Consider the following 17314-nt stretch of genomic DNA (forward strand, 5'->3'; position numbering starts at 1 on the left):
GAATCTATCAGGCTACATGGAGGACATTTGCTGCCTGGTGTCACTCCAGGAAAATTTGCCCGTCTAAGGCCAGCGCCCCGCAGATTCTCGAATTCTTGCATAGGGGGCTCTGACTTTGCCTGAAGGCTGCCACGTTAAGAATGCAGGCATCAGCCATATCTGCCTTCCTTTCACCCACTTCCGGTCAGCCAGTTGGCAGCAATCTGCTGCTCCGGCATTTCCTCAAAGGAGCGGCAGCCTCACAACCTCCGACCACCCACCGCTTTCCCTCTTGGGATTTGCAGAAGGTTCTATTTGCACTGCAGAGATCACCCTTCGAGCCTCTACAGCCCATTCCTCTTCAGCTCTTGACCTATAAGGTCCTATTCCTCATTGCCATCATGTCAGCCAGGCGCGTCTCGGAGCTGGGCGCCCTGTCAGTTGTACTCCAGCTCTGCACCTTTCACGAGGAGTCCGTTGTCCTTAGAATGGATCCATCCTTCATCCCTAAAATCAATTCCACTTTCCACAGGGAACAGGAACTGATCCTACCATCTTTTTGTCCCAGACCAGTACACCCAAGGGAAAGAGAGCTGCATTGCCTAGACGTCACTAGGGCGCTGAGGGTGTACAAAGACAGAACAAGAGAGCTGAGGTCCACGGAGGCAATGTTCATATCGCTCCACCTCAGGTCTCTAGGCAAAAAGGTCTCCATTCCAACCTTAGCGAGATGGCTAAGAACTTGCATCAGGCTGGACTACGAGGCCAGCAACTTGGCACCACCACAGGGCATTACGGCCCACTCAGCGAGGGCAGCCTCCACCTCGGCAGCCTTCTCCACTAATGCCTCTCTGAGAGAAATCTGCAGAGTGGCAAATTGGTCTCCTACCTTCATTAGACACTATAAGATAGACCGTTATGCCTCGGCTGAGGCCTCCTTCGGGAGACGGGGCCTGCAGCAAGCAATCTCTACAGATTAGTGGGCTTGCCCGACCCACCCAGCTGGGACAGCTTTGGTATGTCCCACGTGATGGACTGGCATCCAGGGAATATGAACCGTTGGTTCTCACCTGAAAGGTGATTTTACTGGATGCCAGTCCATCACGGTGTTGGCATGTGTGCGTTGTGTGAAACAGCATACATTACGTTGGAGTTAAGTTGAGCAAGAAGACTTCTTCAGAGCATGTTAAGAGTCTTTATTGAAAGACATTAAGGCCAGAGGCTTAAGAGTAAATACATGTAGAGATTCTTCAGTCACCCCCCTTCTGGTACATCTCTCTCCATAGATAAACACAAAAACACAGCCTCTCAGCTCAGAGGCATAATTCAGAAGAAAAAACAACACATAGACTCTGTTACAACTTTCCCAGCTGTTATCTCCTGTTACCATGACAACCTGTCTGACCTTCAAGTCTGCTCTCTCAGGCCAGACATGGCAGATAAGACTGCTTCTCAAAACACATGCTTGTAACTTTCCAGACCTGATGAAAATATCCTTAGGCAGTACGGCCTAATGCCAACACACGGCCTGCCCGGTTCGGTACATTGGGGCTTGTCCACTATTTCTAACTTAGAGTTCAAGCTGCTGCCAGTGCGTTCGATGGCTCTCATAGATGGAGAGAGAGAGAGAGAGAGAGAGAAATTTGAGCTTCCAATCAATTTCCTTGCAATTTATGAAACACTTGTTGCCAATGTTATCACCGTAGCCATTTTTCTCCATTAGCTATGCTAGGCCATCGCTGGCCACAGTATTATTATTTTTTTTTATCATTAATTTTTATTCAAATTTTCAAAGACAAGAAACAAAACAAAACAAAAACAACCAAACAATAAAATAAAATGTTGACTTCCGATTTGTCGCAGATCAGTTATAGGTCTACAATATATAACAATCCTATCTCTAAAATTATATTATAAAATCACTTTCCTCCAGTAGTTATCTTAATTAATCATCAAATCTCATAAACATTATTTTATTCTTTCCACAAAAAGTCCAAGAGAGGTTTCAATTCCTTGAGAGATATATCTTTCAATTTTTCTCCAAATAAACATATCGCTTAATCCATCTAATTCAAATCTGTTAGGCCCAATAATTTCAATAGCCATTCTTCCATTATCTATATTAATTCCATCTTCCATTTTCAATAATCCTGTTAAGTCCAGTAATTTCAGTAGCCATTCTTCCGTTATCAGTATCCCATAATAATCTTGTTGTCATAGCCATAGTCCAAGTAAACATATCAATTAATCCATCTTGTCAAATCTGTTAAATCCAATAATTTCCATAACCATTCTTCCATTATCAATATTAATTCCATCTTCCATCTTCAATAGTCCTGTTAAATCCAGTGGTTTCAGTATCCATTCATCCATTATCAGTATCCCATGATGATCTTGCTGTCATAGCCATAGTCATATAACAAGAGTCTGATGGGAAATTCCCCCATCACAAATATGTCCTTGCCATCAATTCTGAATATGTTGTTGAAATATTGTTGTAAAGTCACATCTCTGCTCTGGGTGCATCTCTGCTCTGTCACATATTTGTAGTTAATTCCATAACTTTTTTCTATGTCAAGTCCCATCACATCATTCCAGTCAAGAATTCTGAATATGTTGCTGAAATATTGCTGCAAAGTCATATCTCTGTTCTTCTTTTTTACAAAATGCACTGGCTCATTTCTTAAGAGTTTCTCCACTGTCACATATCTGTAGCCAACTCCATAGATTTTTTCTATGTCAAACTCCATCACATCATTCCAGTCCAGAAAATTATCCAAGACATTGATAACTTTACAACCAAAATCTTCATTAATTTCTTCAGAGACAACGTTGAATTCCAAATAGTAAACTTTATTTCTAACATCCATAAACTCCAAATCTTTTTCCAATTTCACATTTGTTCCAATCTCCAGGGCTTGTAGCTTCCCTATCCCATCAAACTCCTCTCTCACAAAATCCATTGTTTCTTTAAGCTCCTGCATCATTTTGTTAAATTCAATTTTCATCTCCTGTCTACCCTATCTCAGGGTTTGTTTCGTTATCTCAATCTCACCCATTATTTTCTGAAACATAATTTCTTCCATGGTCTCAATCACTTTCCTGGTTGTCTTTCTTAAAACCACAGAAACAAAAATTATTTCAGCCACAATTGGGTTAATGTTCCAGGCTTGCTTATATCAGTGTAGACAATACAGCCTGCCTTATCTCTATGTATTCAGGAATACAAAAACAAACTTAGTTCCCAACATCAAATCAATTAGTGGCGTCGTGAATAAGCAGATTCGTCAAAATAAAATAGACCAAAAAAAAAGTTTTTGTTCCCCCCTCCTTGAAATAGAAATCCCTCTTCCGTTGGTATCTTTAGAATGCACCTCCAGGACAGCTTTTTGCGATAAAAACAAAGATAAGCTTTTTCGATTTCTTTCCTCCTTAATTTCGTGAGTGAAAGAGAAAAGCCATAACTCACCCAGAAGTTCTTCACAGCTGATTCATTGACAAATCTCTTTTTTGCTACACCAATTTAAACCAAGTAAAAAAAGAAAATAGAAAGAAGGATGCTTATCTGCCTGTTGAAGTCCGTTTTTCTTTAAAGAAAAGATAAACGTGTCGCTGTAATCAGCAAGAGCTTGATGAAAGTCCGTCCGGCATTGCAGTTTGAACCTTCTCTCATAAATAAATGAAATCCAGTCCTCCCCACAAAAACAGGCTTTGTGGTTAATCTCACGTTTCTCCCTGACCGGGAGAAAATCTTTATCAGTCAAAAAGAGCGTTGTGACTGATTTTAAAGCTGAAAAAGCTTCTTCTGAGACAAGAGCTCGTCTCAGATGCAGCACAGGCAAAGCAACCCTTCCCGGAAGTCGCTGGCCGCAGTATTATTAACCTTTCTGGATTCGTGCCAGGACTGCACATAAGCTATTCCAGTATTACGCCTCCAGCATTACTCCTCGGCAGACAGCATCAGAAATGAACTAGGGTCTGCGGACCAGCAACGCGCCCCTCAGACTGCAAATGTCAGCGCATTTCCTGTCCTTGGACCAGACGACAGACTACTACCCACATGATGGACTGGCATCCAGTAAAATCACCTTTCAGGTGAGAACCAACGGTTCATTCTATCTATGAGTGTAATAACTCTGGCAGTTGGTGCATATACAGGTGATTTTTATCTGTAAATATAAAGCAAATTAGTAATAGTGAGTCTCTGAAGGTTCTGTTAGTTGACTCTCTGTGCCTATGTAAAGTAGGCCTCTCACTACTCAGACTAGGTCCATGGGCCAATATTGTGCAGACACGATGGTGGTGGTGAAGAAAACTTTCTTTGCTTGCATTTCCATGACAGAATAGGCCCTAAAATGAGTTTAACCTGTGATCAGTTGTGTTTGCCCTGAGTCTTCTGCCATTTGTGCTTTAGCGGTCAACCTAATTGTTCCGTTAGCAACAGTTCCTCAGAATACCAAGCGACTCAACACAGCTCTGTGATTTGGGTGAGGATATTTGGGAGTGAGTGGATTGTCAGCCTGAGTCATCATCTCATTCTAGGCAACAGCAGGAGTTTGGCAGGATCACTACCCAAATCTGTGGAAACCATCTGAATTACCGCTCTGAATTTGGAATTTCTGAACTAGAGCGGGATATAAATCTGCAAAATAAATAAATAAATAAATAAGTCTCTGGTTGCAGGCTATTAAAACTGATCATCCTGTCACATGTGTTGGGTATCCAGCAGCCTTTGCTCTTGCAGCTGATTTATCTTTGGTCTTTCCTTTGTGATCAGTGAACATGTAGATATTTGGGAAAAGTGATCTAAAGCAGTATTATTGCCCGTTAGCATGACCAGTGTGTGTCACAGCATTGTTATTTCTGTACCCGACTATGGAAGCACTTTGGGATTATAGTTCTTTATACTGTGTATTTATACTTTTACTTAATATTTGAATTATGTGGTTGCAGTTTTGCACTATTACAAGGGAGTTCTTGGGTGATACAAGAGAGATAAATGTTTGACCTATTCTTCCTACACATGATTCATGAAATGTCTTGGACAGCAATTGGTGAAGCATTCAGTGTGTTTTCACTGCACCATCATTTCTCAAATGGTGGGCTGGGAACTACCAGTGGATCTCGGTGCATTTTCAAGTGGGCCTCAGTGCTGCAGCTTATTCAGTGTCTCCTCACTCTGCTGTCATGCCATAGCCTTTTGGTTAGACTAATGCCAGTACCAGTAGCTCCCCACATGCTGAGTAAATGAGTGGGAAGCAGCTGATGAATGAAGGGAAACCTCCCTCCTGTGAGGTAATCAATAGAAAATGATTACCTGAGAGTGACAAGGGCATTTATAGCCAGGATTTGGAAGGATCTGAAGGGTATTACTCTGGGAAGATGGTATAACATTGGGAAATTGCCCTCTTGGAAAAACTTACTCAAAAAATGCATATGGCCAAAGGACAGGAAAAAAGGAAATATTTGCAGCCAGCTGGTTGTGTTTGATTATTATTATTACAAACAAGACTGAGAACAATAGACCAGTACCAAAAATGTTTGCAAACTTGTGTATTGCATGATGTGAATGCCTTTTGCCTTGAATAATTTGCAGGCTAACTTTCAATATGGATCTGTATTGGAAACATCATGTGAAATCGTTGTATATTTGGCTTTAAGTTTATTTATGTATGTATTCATTTATATCCTGCCCTTCCTCCCAGAAGGCCCAAGATGGCAAACAAAAACACTAAAAGCACTCTAAGACATCTTAAAAACAAAAGACCTTAGAGCATATTAAAACAAAACACCATAAGCTTCTTTTAAAAAAGACTTTAAAAACATTAAAAAAAAAAAAAGCTTTAAAAACATCTTTAAAAGAAATTATAACACAGACGCAGACTGAGATAAGGTCTCTACCTAAAAGGCTTGTTAAAAGAGGAAAAACTTCAGTCGGCACCAAAAATATAACAGAGATGGTGCCTGTGATATTTAAGGTTAATATTTTTGTTATTTTTATTTACTTGAAAATAAAAATATTACTGACAAAATTAATTACCAGATGATGTCAGATGATGATGTCAGAAATTGCCAGCTGATTATGCCATACTTTGCATCCATTTTGTGACTGGCTCCAGCCTTGTGACTCATGGACCTCAGTAATTTTCACATGTGGGCGTGGACCACTTAACCATAAGTGTTAGGTAGTTTAATTTTCTCATTCATTTCAGTAGAGGTAAATCTGACCCTGATAGCGTAGCAAGTTAAACACAATTTTGAAAAGGGTAGGGGTGGGGAGAGATGAAACACCAAGGGCATAGGAATATAGAAAACTGACTTATACTGAGACAGACCATTGGTCCCTCTAGCTCAGTATTGTCTATACTGTCTGGCAGTGGCTCTGCAGGGTTTCAGGCAGGAGTCTCTCCCAGCCCTACCTGGAAATGCTGGGGATTGAACCTGGGACCTTCTGCATGCAAGGTAGATGCTCTACCACTAATTGTTGAGGATTTAATGAAATAAGAAGTGATTCAGATTTGCTAAAGAATTTTTTTTACAAATATTTCTAAACAGCCCTTGAGGTCCTCAGCAACCCTACTGGTTCAAGAGGGCCTAAAATGTCATATACTTTGCTGATGTTCATTGTGGTCTCCGTACACATTATTGCATTTTTAAAAAAATTATACAAAACCTCCTTACTGCCTTCACTAGACTGTTCAGCAATTCATAATATTGCCTATTCCTTCATAGAATTGATTCATAAATGAGATAAATAAATGAATTAATAATTGTATCATTTGATGCAAATTTGCTTTTTGCCATTCTGAAATGAGCTGTACTGTATATTCACTAATAGGCAAAAAACCTTGCTGTTTAAGAACTTAGCTATAGCCAACAGATACTTCTATCAGACTTTAAAAAGCAGGGAAATTGGGCAGCTCTGGGAAGCAGGAGACCTAACTTCCTCTCTGAGATATTGTACTGCTCTACAAATTTGTAAAAATGCAAACACAATTTGGGTTGGTCTTTCATAGTCCAATCCACTTGTTGTGTAGCTTGGAAGAATTTGATAGCATGCTTTTTAATCTGGGAGGTAAGATATGGCAAAAGTTTGCTGAGAATGGATTGATCAAATGCATGCTTATTGAGTTCAGTGGGATGTACTCTCCTGCAGTCATGCTTAGGATAGGTAAAACTGACCACGGGATGGAGAGGGGAGGAGAAGGAAGGGCAGGGGTAGGGGAGGGGCAGAGGGGAGGAGGGGGAGGGGAGCAGGCGGGGAGGGGTGGAGGAGGGCAGGTTTGATAATTTGCATGCTTATTGAGTTCATTGGGATTTACTCCTGTGCAATCATGCTTAGGATAGATGAAACTGACCTGGGAAAGAAGCAGGGAGGGCAGGAGGAGGGCAGGAAGGGGATGAGGGGGAGAGGAGGAGATTCGATGGGTGGGTATTGGGCAGAGGGGAAGCCCCTTTCCTTTCCGAAAGGAAGACACTGTGAACAGTATCATTCTTTTTCAGGCTTTCCCCCATGTTTTTATTCTACAGCAGGCACATGTAGTCTCCCACCCAAATTTAAACCAATGCTGTCTCTGGCCACATCCACACCAGACCTTTATTCCACTTTAGACAGTCATGGCTTCCCCCAGAGAATCCTGGGAGGTGTAGTTAGTGAAGGGTGCTGAGAGTTGTCTCAATTGAAATAAAGTCTGGTGTGGATTTGGCCCCTTGATTAGCCAAGCCCAGCAGCTGTGAGTCTGGCTTTTGGAACACTGACGGTTCTTACTGAGCATTCCCGGGCTTACCATGGACTTCAATGCTAAATTCTTAAAATTAATTAAAAATCAGATAGGCATATTTAACTTTTAAACTGCAGAAGCTGAAGGTCAGAGTGTTGGGCAAGGTCAGTAATAGGATTACAAGTATTCTGTGAATATGGCTCATTTTTAATTAATTTCAACAAATTATGAGAACTCTTAACAGAAAAAAGTCCAAAAGTCGTCTGTTTTTTTTAATCTCTCCTTTTACACTTTCAACTCTCTATTCTCTCTGACTGTTTTGTGTATTGTCATGAACAGTTGGAGGGTTGTTAAGCAAGCTTTTCTGAGTTCAGGACTATAAGTTTTGTAAGGTTTTGTTTTGAAATGCGCTCATGGGAAGGATCAGAATGTCATGGGGGGTATTTTCAATTTAACATTGCGGAATGTGAAAAATCCATGCCGGCTATACAGTAGGGCCCTGCTCCTACGGCGCTCTGCTTTCCAGCGTTCCACCGACAGCGGTTGTCAATTGCAGAAAGGCCCTGCTCCTATGGCTCTTGTTCCATTTTTACGGCGTTTTTTGGGCGTCAGGCACCATTTTAGACAATGTTAGTCAATGCGTTCCGCTTTACAGCAGATTCCGCTTTACGGCGGCGGTCTGGAATGGAACCTACCATATGAGCAGGGCCCTACTGTAGTATACAGCTACTCTCATGGCTGTATAATTGTCCTCTTGCCCCTAGTTTCCCTGCACTCTCGTGCTTCAGCTGTCAGCCTAGATTAACATGGGATATGATGACAGCTTTCCTTTCTTAAGGACCACTTGTGCCACTCTCAGAAAAACAAATTTACAGACTGCTGTCAGACTGCTAATATTCAAGCTTTGTGCTGCAAATCAGAGGTCCTGTGCCATGAGCACAGCCTTTCTAACAACAGGTGTATTTTTTAGCTAGCATATAAAGGTAAATAGCTTAACTGGTGGTATAGCATACTTTTGTTAATACAGTATTTGCAGTGATAGGAAAAGCTATTTAGGCTAGAGAGTATAATTAGGTGGCTTTGGGAGTAACGTCATTGAGTGCCTTGACTCTTTATGCATGCAGGCAGTCAGCACAGTAGCACATTTTCATGGTCTCTTGCATTTTAATTTCCTCTTGTTAAAAAGGTCAGTAGAGGTGATTTGATGTTTTGAAATGAAAGAATGTGGATCTTTTGGGAAATCTGTCACCTTTAGCACTGTCACTTGTCTGATTCTAATCTGCCTTTTTACTTGTTAAATATATAGTCCGTATATTTTTGTATGACTATTATATTAGTACATGGATATATGGCTACCTTCTTCTAGGTCAATCCAAGGTAGCCTCTAGTCTATGAATGTTCATGTTCAATTTTTTTTATTTATTCATCACCTTCCATAGGTTCTCCCACCCCCGAGTATAGTTCTGAACACTTTGTATATATGTAGCAGTTGTCTCATTATGAACCCATAGTGGTAAAGTGGAACTAAATATTCTTGAAAAGGATTAGTATCTTGGACAAAGGTAGTCTGGAGCCTAAAAAACATTCCAAAGAAACATGACTGGGAAGTAGCCCAGTGCAGAGCTAATTTAGAGAGTTAAGAGCTGGCATTGTACTCTTGAGTAATTTCAGGATTTGTAATGATTAGGGCAGAAAAACTAGAAAAGAATTAGGTAGGAGTTGGAGATGGTATTTCAGACTGAGCATAAAGTGGATGAGATACAGCCAAGTTGAGAAGTTGTTTAAATTAGGTCCATTTGGATGTGGCATAGAATCAAGAAAAGTAAAATAGCTTTTCATCATAGAAATTCACTTTGCCCAGATTTGTTATTAGCTTTTACTCACTTTCTGCTTTGTATGCAGTATAAGGTTTATAAAAACGAAACAGTGTTCCTGCTGTAAATTCAGCTTTGGGGAAAGCAATGGACAGTAGGATTTGTAAGGTTTGTAGTAGCAGGGAAGGCAGTGGCTGAACATATTTCACTGTCTGATCAGCTGAACAAATAATTGTATTGGAAGAATGATTGTAAGAAGACTTTTTGAGACAAATAAGGTACCCGGGAGAGGGTAAATATGCTCCTGCAAAACATCTCCTTGGTTCACACAATCTCTCTTCTGAGATATTCACAGTTGAATAAATATGCTATATTTTACTAAACATGGCTCAAACCTTATCCTACAGTTCATTTTCGTAACTTACAATCATGTTACAATCATCATACTGATGTGGTTCAGCATAGTGAACTGTGAAAGGCAACTCATTATGTATGGATAATAAATAACGCTGTATAGAAAATAGAGATGGAGACTTATGTTTTTAAGAGATGTTAAAAGTGGCAGGCAGTACAAAGGTCACTAGTCTCAAATAGGTTTTTGTGTGTGTATGAACCTCAGTTCAGCTCTGGAGATTCATTAGTCTGTTTTCTTAAATGTAATAACTCACAGTAGCTCATTCATTCTTTCCATGCTATGCTCAATCTATTTGGTACCACATGGCCTAGCATGGATGTTGCCAACTACTCTTTTATAAACAGGAGGGACAAATATGCTTTCTAGTAGAATCTATTATGATCTGAATTCTTTCACTTTATAAAGAGAAGAGTAGTTGTGTGTTGTAAACTAAGCTTAAATTACCGAGCCTAGCTTGAGGGAAATGTAGCTCTGCCTACAGTGGTATCTACTTCTTATTCTCTCAATCAAAAATATAAAGTCCACTTTTAAAAACCCCGTAAATGTATACTGCATCCAAATTTCATTTTATTTTGATTTAAAATAGAGGATATACGGTGTCATAGCACACAAGATGGTGCTGGTATTGGTGAGTGATATAGTTGACCATGCAAATGAGATTTGGTCAGTTCTTAAAGTCTGTCGAAGAATCCAGTTCACCACATTAACTTGTAGATAAAATCTTGCAGATGGATGCCCAAATAACATCCATGGCAAATTTCGCCAACTCTGATAGATACTACTTGCTGCAGTTAACTGTGTCATGATAATATCCTGGTTAGAATGATGCATGGGGTTGCCTATGAAGACTAGGAACTGATTGAAATTAGATACACTAGTATATTTCTCTGGTGATTTAAACATCTGTACTGGCTATTGGTTTGTGGTTAAGGTGTTGGACTGCGACCTGGGAGACCAGGGTTCGAATCCCCACACAGCCATGAAGCTCACTGGGTGACCTTGGGCCAGTCACTGCCTCTCAGCCTCAGAGGAAGGCAATGGTAAACCCCCTCTGAATACCTTTCACCATGAAAACCCTATTCATAAATCGGAATCGACTTGAAGGCAGTCCATTTTCATTTCATCAGGAGTGGGGAACCTACGGCTCTCCAGATGTTTTTAAACTCTAAACTCCCGGTCAAGTATGGACAGTGGTCAGGGATGCTAGGAGTTACAGTCCAACAGCATCTAGAGAGCACAGGTTTCCCACCCTTGCTCTAAATAGTCTGGGATATTGGTATTGCCTACTTCCAGTGAACCTCCAAATTGTTTAGGTATTTGGAGCCCCTCCTTCAAATGTCAGTGCCTTCAGAGGTGAAGGGTATGGCTATCAAGGACAGGGCCTTCGCTGGGCTTCTCAGGGTTGTGAAACTCCCCAGAATAATTGGCCACACATTTTTGTACTAGATTAAAAGTTTGTTCTTCCCTCCTCCCCATACTTAATATCCAAGTTTCTTTTGTCTCAATGGCCAGTGCATAATTGTAGATTTGTGTTGTTATTCTTGCTTTTAATGTTTTATTTTGCAAGCTGTCTTGAAAGCCTTTTACAGGCACAAGGTAGGATAAAATATGGACAGATGTATCATGCATATATTTATTATGTTGACTATATGAGAATGTTGGCTAATGGGCATTTATGTCTGCTTACCTTCAATATTCTAAAATGGCAGACATGTATGTTCATGCATCCCAGCATGATTCTACAGCTACATAAACTACGTGCTTCTACGTTCAGTATTTTTTTTAAAACACACATCAAATAGAATACCTAGGACTTGGTATGTGTAGGTTGTCTTATTTTGGAGCTGATTTTGTGATTACATAAAGAGATCATGCAAGTATATGCCAGGTCCTCATCCAATGTGCTGACAGAAAGCCAATTAATTCTCAGCCAGGGGATTGTTTTTCCCCCTCTCCTTGCCTGCTTTCTTCTTTAATTTAAGTAGTCTGACATTCTGGCCAATCTGTTGTTAGCTGGCTTTTGAAACTACTATCCAAATTTGGAAACTTCCTAATGTCCTTGGAACACTTTCACTAATTCGCATCTGCTGTTCTTTAGCAGGTGTTCAGAAAAATACAACTTGCAGATTCTCAGTCCTAGTGCAATGTCTCTGTTCACAGTTATACATTCTTCTTTTTAAAAAGAAACAAGGATTTCTGTAGGTTATTTTGAAATGAGCTAAAATGGAGTTAACTCAAGGTGCACTTTAAATCTTTCCACTGAAGAGAGTCTTTTTTTCCTGCTACAGTTCTTATGAACAGCGTTACAACATTTGGAACAGAGGCACAAATGCACACATTCTCTTAATAGCTGTCATGCAGAACACTTTGCTGATGAACTAAATATTTTATTACTCAGATTGAATTTCAGAGAACATTTGAGGTAGGGATTCCTCCCTTATAGTTATTGTTAACAATTCTGTATTACCATAATCAAATTGTATTAATAATTGTTGTATAATATGATAGTAATAGATGTTTCTGAATGTAGTTGCAAAGAGAGTGTATGTGGGAGTGGATGCTACTGAAGTATTTTTGTTATTTTCCATCTATTAATTGACTTGAGAGTTGGTTCCTATGAGGCCACTTTAGCTTTGGTGGCAGAAATGGTATTGCCTGTACTTCTGTAGTTGAAATGGCATACTAAGCTTGAGAGTTTGTCAGAGCCATGGAGACCTGCCACAGTTGTCATCAACCCCATAATAAAATCCATGGTTCATTGGCAATGAACTTACAAAGCTGTCTCATACCATTTGTCTGTCTTGCCCACTTTTGTCTACTCCAATTGCAGCAGAACTTTAAGTCCTCAGGAAGAAGTCTTTCCCAGCTCTATTAGATTATCTCCTTTAATTGGAAACTGGAGGTGCTTAGGTTTAAATGTGGGACCTGAACAACACATTGCTTTAATACTGATCCACAACCCCATCCCCATATTAAATGCAAGACCGCTCTTAATGACCTTCAGGTGGTGTTTGGAGGACCAAAACTGGCCATGTTCCCTCCCTGTCATAATTCTGTTAGACCTATTTGAACTGGTGCAAAATTGTCAATGGCTGTCATAGCACAGGAATTGAAAGTGGCTCATCACACAGATACTCTCATGACTTACCTTATGAACGGTAGTGCTTCCATGAATACTTATAAGGTCAAGTTTGTAAAATGTTTTGAAGTAGAAGACTACGGCAAAGAGAAAGTAAGTGAATATCAAAATGGTAGTATACTATAGATTTAAAGCTTTCTTAAAATTTAGCAAGGGAACACCTGAAAAAGGAACATTCAGTTTATTTGTTTATTTGGTTTGACTCCAGGTAATGCATTGATGTAATTCCTGGAAATGAATGATAGTATTTTCTGTTTATGGTTTCCCTTTTTGAGTGCTACAGAGGATTCAAGGGCTCCATGTGAAGGGGTGTGTGACAAACTTTGTCCCCACAATATACTGAAAAGAAGAGTGTAGAATATTTATTGGTATAATTAAACTGAATTAGTTCATTTGAGCCTGATTCTATACAAACTGAATTTCAAGAGTGTAATTTCATTGATTTCAATGGAAGATGGATGTGTTAGGACTGAAATTGGTTCTGTGAAGTAGAATTTGCAGCTCATATTTAACTTTCAGTTAGGGGAATGATTTATCATTGAGGTTGCAATCCTATGAAAACCTTAGCTCCTTTGACAATGACCCCAGGGTGGGTTACAATACATAAACAGTAAAATGTATTATTTTATTTATTACTTATTCAACTCAATTCAATTAATTGCTCATTGACCAATCAGGCCATACATATAATAAAAAAAGTAAAACAACTGCAAAAGAGGTGCATTCAGAATACATTACCATAATAAAATCTGATGCTTTGTGGCCTTTTGGCTAAGATCAAGTGTAGCTTATTACTTGTTATTGTTTGATTCCATTTATGAATCTGTTCCCATAAAATATCTCAAGGCAATTTCACAGTAAAAACATTAATAAAGACATCTTTGTATGTAAAAAACAATTCCACTATATAAAAACAATTACCTTACCTCAGAGCACACTGACTAATTGGGTATATAGAGGGTGAGGTGATCTTTCGATATTCTGGTTCCAAGCAGTATTGGGCTTTGTACCCCAGAACCAACACCTTGAACTTAGTTTAGTAACTAATTGCAGTGCAATTCTTACATAAATACAGTTGGAGTGTAAGCTGTATTACTAAACTCATTGAAGCTTGATATGTGAGTAGGGTTTTTTTAAAATTTGGTTTAAATATTGTCAACCTATTATTTTATTTTTTCAGTCAGTATTAGCTTACACCAAGTTAAATACAGGTCAAATGTGAAAACTTATTTAGCATCCCTTCCCTTCTATTTTTGCTTCCAGCTTCCAGCAGACCTTACCAAGATGCATCTCACAGATGGTCAACATCCACAGGTGACGCATGTTTCTTCAAGCCAGTCTGGTTGCAGCATTGCTAGTGATTCTGGGAGTAGCAGTTTATCTGACATCTACCAGGTAAGTATGAAATCTATCTTTAAAAAAATTGTTTTAAAAAAGGGGGCAGTCCTAAATAGTTGAAATGCTACATGCTAGCAGAAATGTAGGATTGTTGTTATCAAGTGTCGCTGCTGCCTTTCATACACTTTTAAAATTTAGCAACAAAATGAACAAAATAATACTTTTAGTCAAATATGATCAGAGGAATATTGCGAGTTTCATTTGGAAAATAATGGTCTAGTTTGCTTAAAGTTAAATTCTTGAAAATGAAATGGGCTGCCTTCAAGTCGATTCCGACTTATGGCGACCCTGTGAATAGGGTTTTCATGCTAAGTGGTATTCAGAGGTGGTTTTACCATTGCCTTCCTCTGAGGCTGAGAGGCAGTGACTGGCCCAAGGTCACCCAGTGAGCTTCATGGCTGTGTAGGGATTCGAACCCTTGTGTCCCAGGTCGTAGTCCAACACTCTAACAAAAATAGAGAATTGTGATTTTTTTTACACTCAGAAGTTCAGAAATTGTATGTTCATCACAGTTATGTGAAGCACACTCAGCAGAAAATATACCTTGATAAAGTCATAATTATCATTGTTTTGTTTCTGAGCCTACTATCAGTGCTTGGTGATAGTCTGTAGTTATTCAGGTGACAGGTAGCTACTATAGCCAAAGGGAGATTTCTTTCGATGTGATGCTTAAAGACACAAATGTATTGACTGAGATATGATCAGAAGTGGCTGGTGAGGTGGGCAGAAACCAGTGAATATTCACCACTGCTCAGCAGCAATTGAGAAGGACAGCTTTGTACTCTTACCAGTATGTGTCTGTTGGGGCCAGCTGAAGCAAATGGCAGATTAGAAAGAATTTCATTTGAACTGATTAGCTCTTCTTAAATTGCAAACAATTATTGTGTATTCTGAGGTGAAAACTAACTCTAGCATGTTTTTTTAGCATGAAAGTGATGAAATTGACAATAATAGATTGGGAAGATTTTGGGTTGCATCTAACATTAGGCTCAGAGTAGACCCATTGAAATAAGTGGACATGACTAGCAGGTCCGTTAACATCAGTGGGTCTACTCTAACTTAGTTGGATACAACCCTTTATATTTTATATTAGGTCCATTAAAGCTTCATTTAATTAGTCATGGGCTGTTTGCACTATAGCAAGGAAACACTGCTTAAACAATAGAAATAGACTTAAGTATGTTTTTCTAGTTTGACGTAGGTCAACTTTCTTTCATTTTGTTAGGGGTTTTTGCACAATTTTTTGTACAGAGTTTCAGGTGTCCACATTGCTCAGGGAAAGAATGGCATGAACCCTGCTGAACTCCTGAGCCTTCTTTTGTACACAAGGCTGTTTTATACAGAAAGCTATTTCTCACTAAAGAGCTGGTAGTACAAAAACTGTTAAGGATTTATTTATGTATTTAATTTATATCCTGCTCTTCCTCCCAGCAGGAACCCAGGGTGGCAAACAAAAGCAGTAAAAACACTTTAAAACATCATAAAAACAGACCTTAAAATACATTAAAACAAAACAACTTTAAAAACATTCTTTAAAAAAGTTTTAAAAACACATTTTTTAAAATAAAAAGGGTTAAAACATATTGTTAAGGGAAAAACGTTTTTTTAAAAAAAACATATTAAAAGCAATTCCAACACAGATGCAGACTGGGATAGGTCTTAACTTGAAAGGCTTGTTGAAAGAGGAAAGTCTTCAATAGGCGCCGAAAAGATAACAGAGATGGCGCCTGCCTAATATTTAAGGGGAGGAAATTCCACAGGGTAGGTGCCACCACACTAAAGGTCTGTTTCCTATGTTGTGCAGAACGGACCTCCTGATAAAATGGTATCTGCAGGAGGCCCTCACCTGCAGAGCACAGTAACCGACTTGGTATATAAGGGGTATCCTGGTCCTGAGCTGTATAGGGCTTTGTACACCAAAACTAGAACCTTGAACTTGGCCTGGTAGCAAATGGGCAGCCAGTGCAATTCTTTCAGCAGCGGGGTGACATGTTGGCGATACCCTGCCCCAATGAGCAGTCTCGCCGCCGCATTTTGCACCAGCTGCAAGGACCAACCTCAAGGGCAGCCCCACATAGAGTGCATTACAGTAATCCAACCTGGAGGTTATCAGTGCATGGACAACAGTGGTAAGACTACCCCGGTCCAGAAACGGCCACAGCTGTCTTATCAGCCGAATCTGGTAAAACCATGGAGGTCACCTGGGCCTCTAGTGACAAAGAATGATCCAGGAGCACCCCCAGACTACGAATCTGCTCTTTCAGAGGGAGTACGACCCCATTCAAAGCAGGCAACCGGCCAATCATCCGAACTCGGGAACCACCAGCCCACAGTGCCTCCATCTTGCTAGGATTCAGACTGAGTTTATTGGCCCTCATCCAGCCCACCACCGAGTCCAGGCACCGGTCCAGGGCTTGCACAGCCTCTCCCGATTCAGATGTTATGGAGAAATAGAGCTGGGTATCGTCAGCATACCACTGACACCTTGCCCCAAATCTCCTGATGACCACTCCCAAGGGCTTCATATAAATGTTAAACAGCATGGGGAACATGTTGGTACCCTGAGGCACCCCACAGCACAACTGCCAAGGGCCCAAGAAACAGTCACCCAATGCTATTCTCTGAGAGCAACCCTGGAGATAGGATCGGAACCACTGTAAAACAGTTCCTCCAATACCCATCTCACCAAGTTGGCCCAGAAGGATACCATGGTCAATGGTATCAAAAGCCGCTGAGAGATCAAGTAAGAATAACAGGGCACACTTCCTTTGTCCTTTTCCCAATAAAGGTCATCCATCAGGGCAACCAAGGTCAATTCAGTCCCATAACCAGGCCTGAACCCAGACTG

At 40.0% G+C, this 17314-nt stretch overlaps 1 protein-coding gene across 8 annotated transcripts in view; it reads left to right on the plus strand.

Moving 5' to 3' along the window:
* RAPGEF6 (Rap guanine nucleotide exchange factor 6) overlaps positions 1-17314 on the plus strand; it is a 258948-nt gene that overhangs the window by 144599 nt on the left and 97035 nt on the right. For all 8 annotated transcript variants that reach the window (XM_061617079.1, XM_061617074.1, XM_061617075.1 and 5 more), the window contains one exon: positions 14332-14463. In XM_061617079.1, coding sequence (XP_061473063.1) covers positions 14332-14463 — 132 coding nt within the window. The remainder of the gene's footprint in view (positions 1-14331; positions 14464-17314) is intronic.

The sequence above is a fragment of the Rhineura floridana genome, chromosome 3, assembly GCF_030035675.1.
Source record: "Rhineura floridana isolate rRhiFlo1 chromosome 3, rRhiFlo1.hap2, whole genome shotgun sequence".
Lineage (NCBI taxonomy): Eukaryota > Metazoa > Chordata > Lepidosauria > Squamata > Rhineuridae > Rhineura > Rhineura floridana.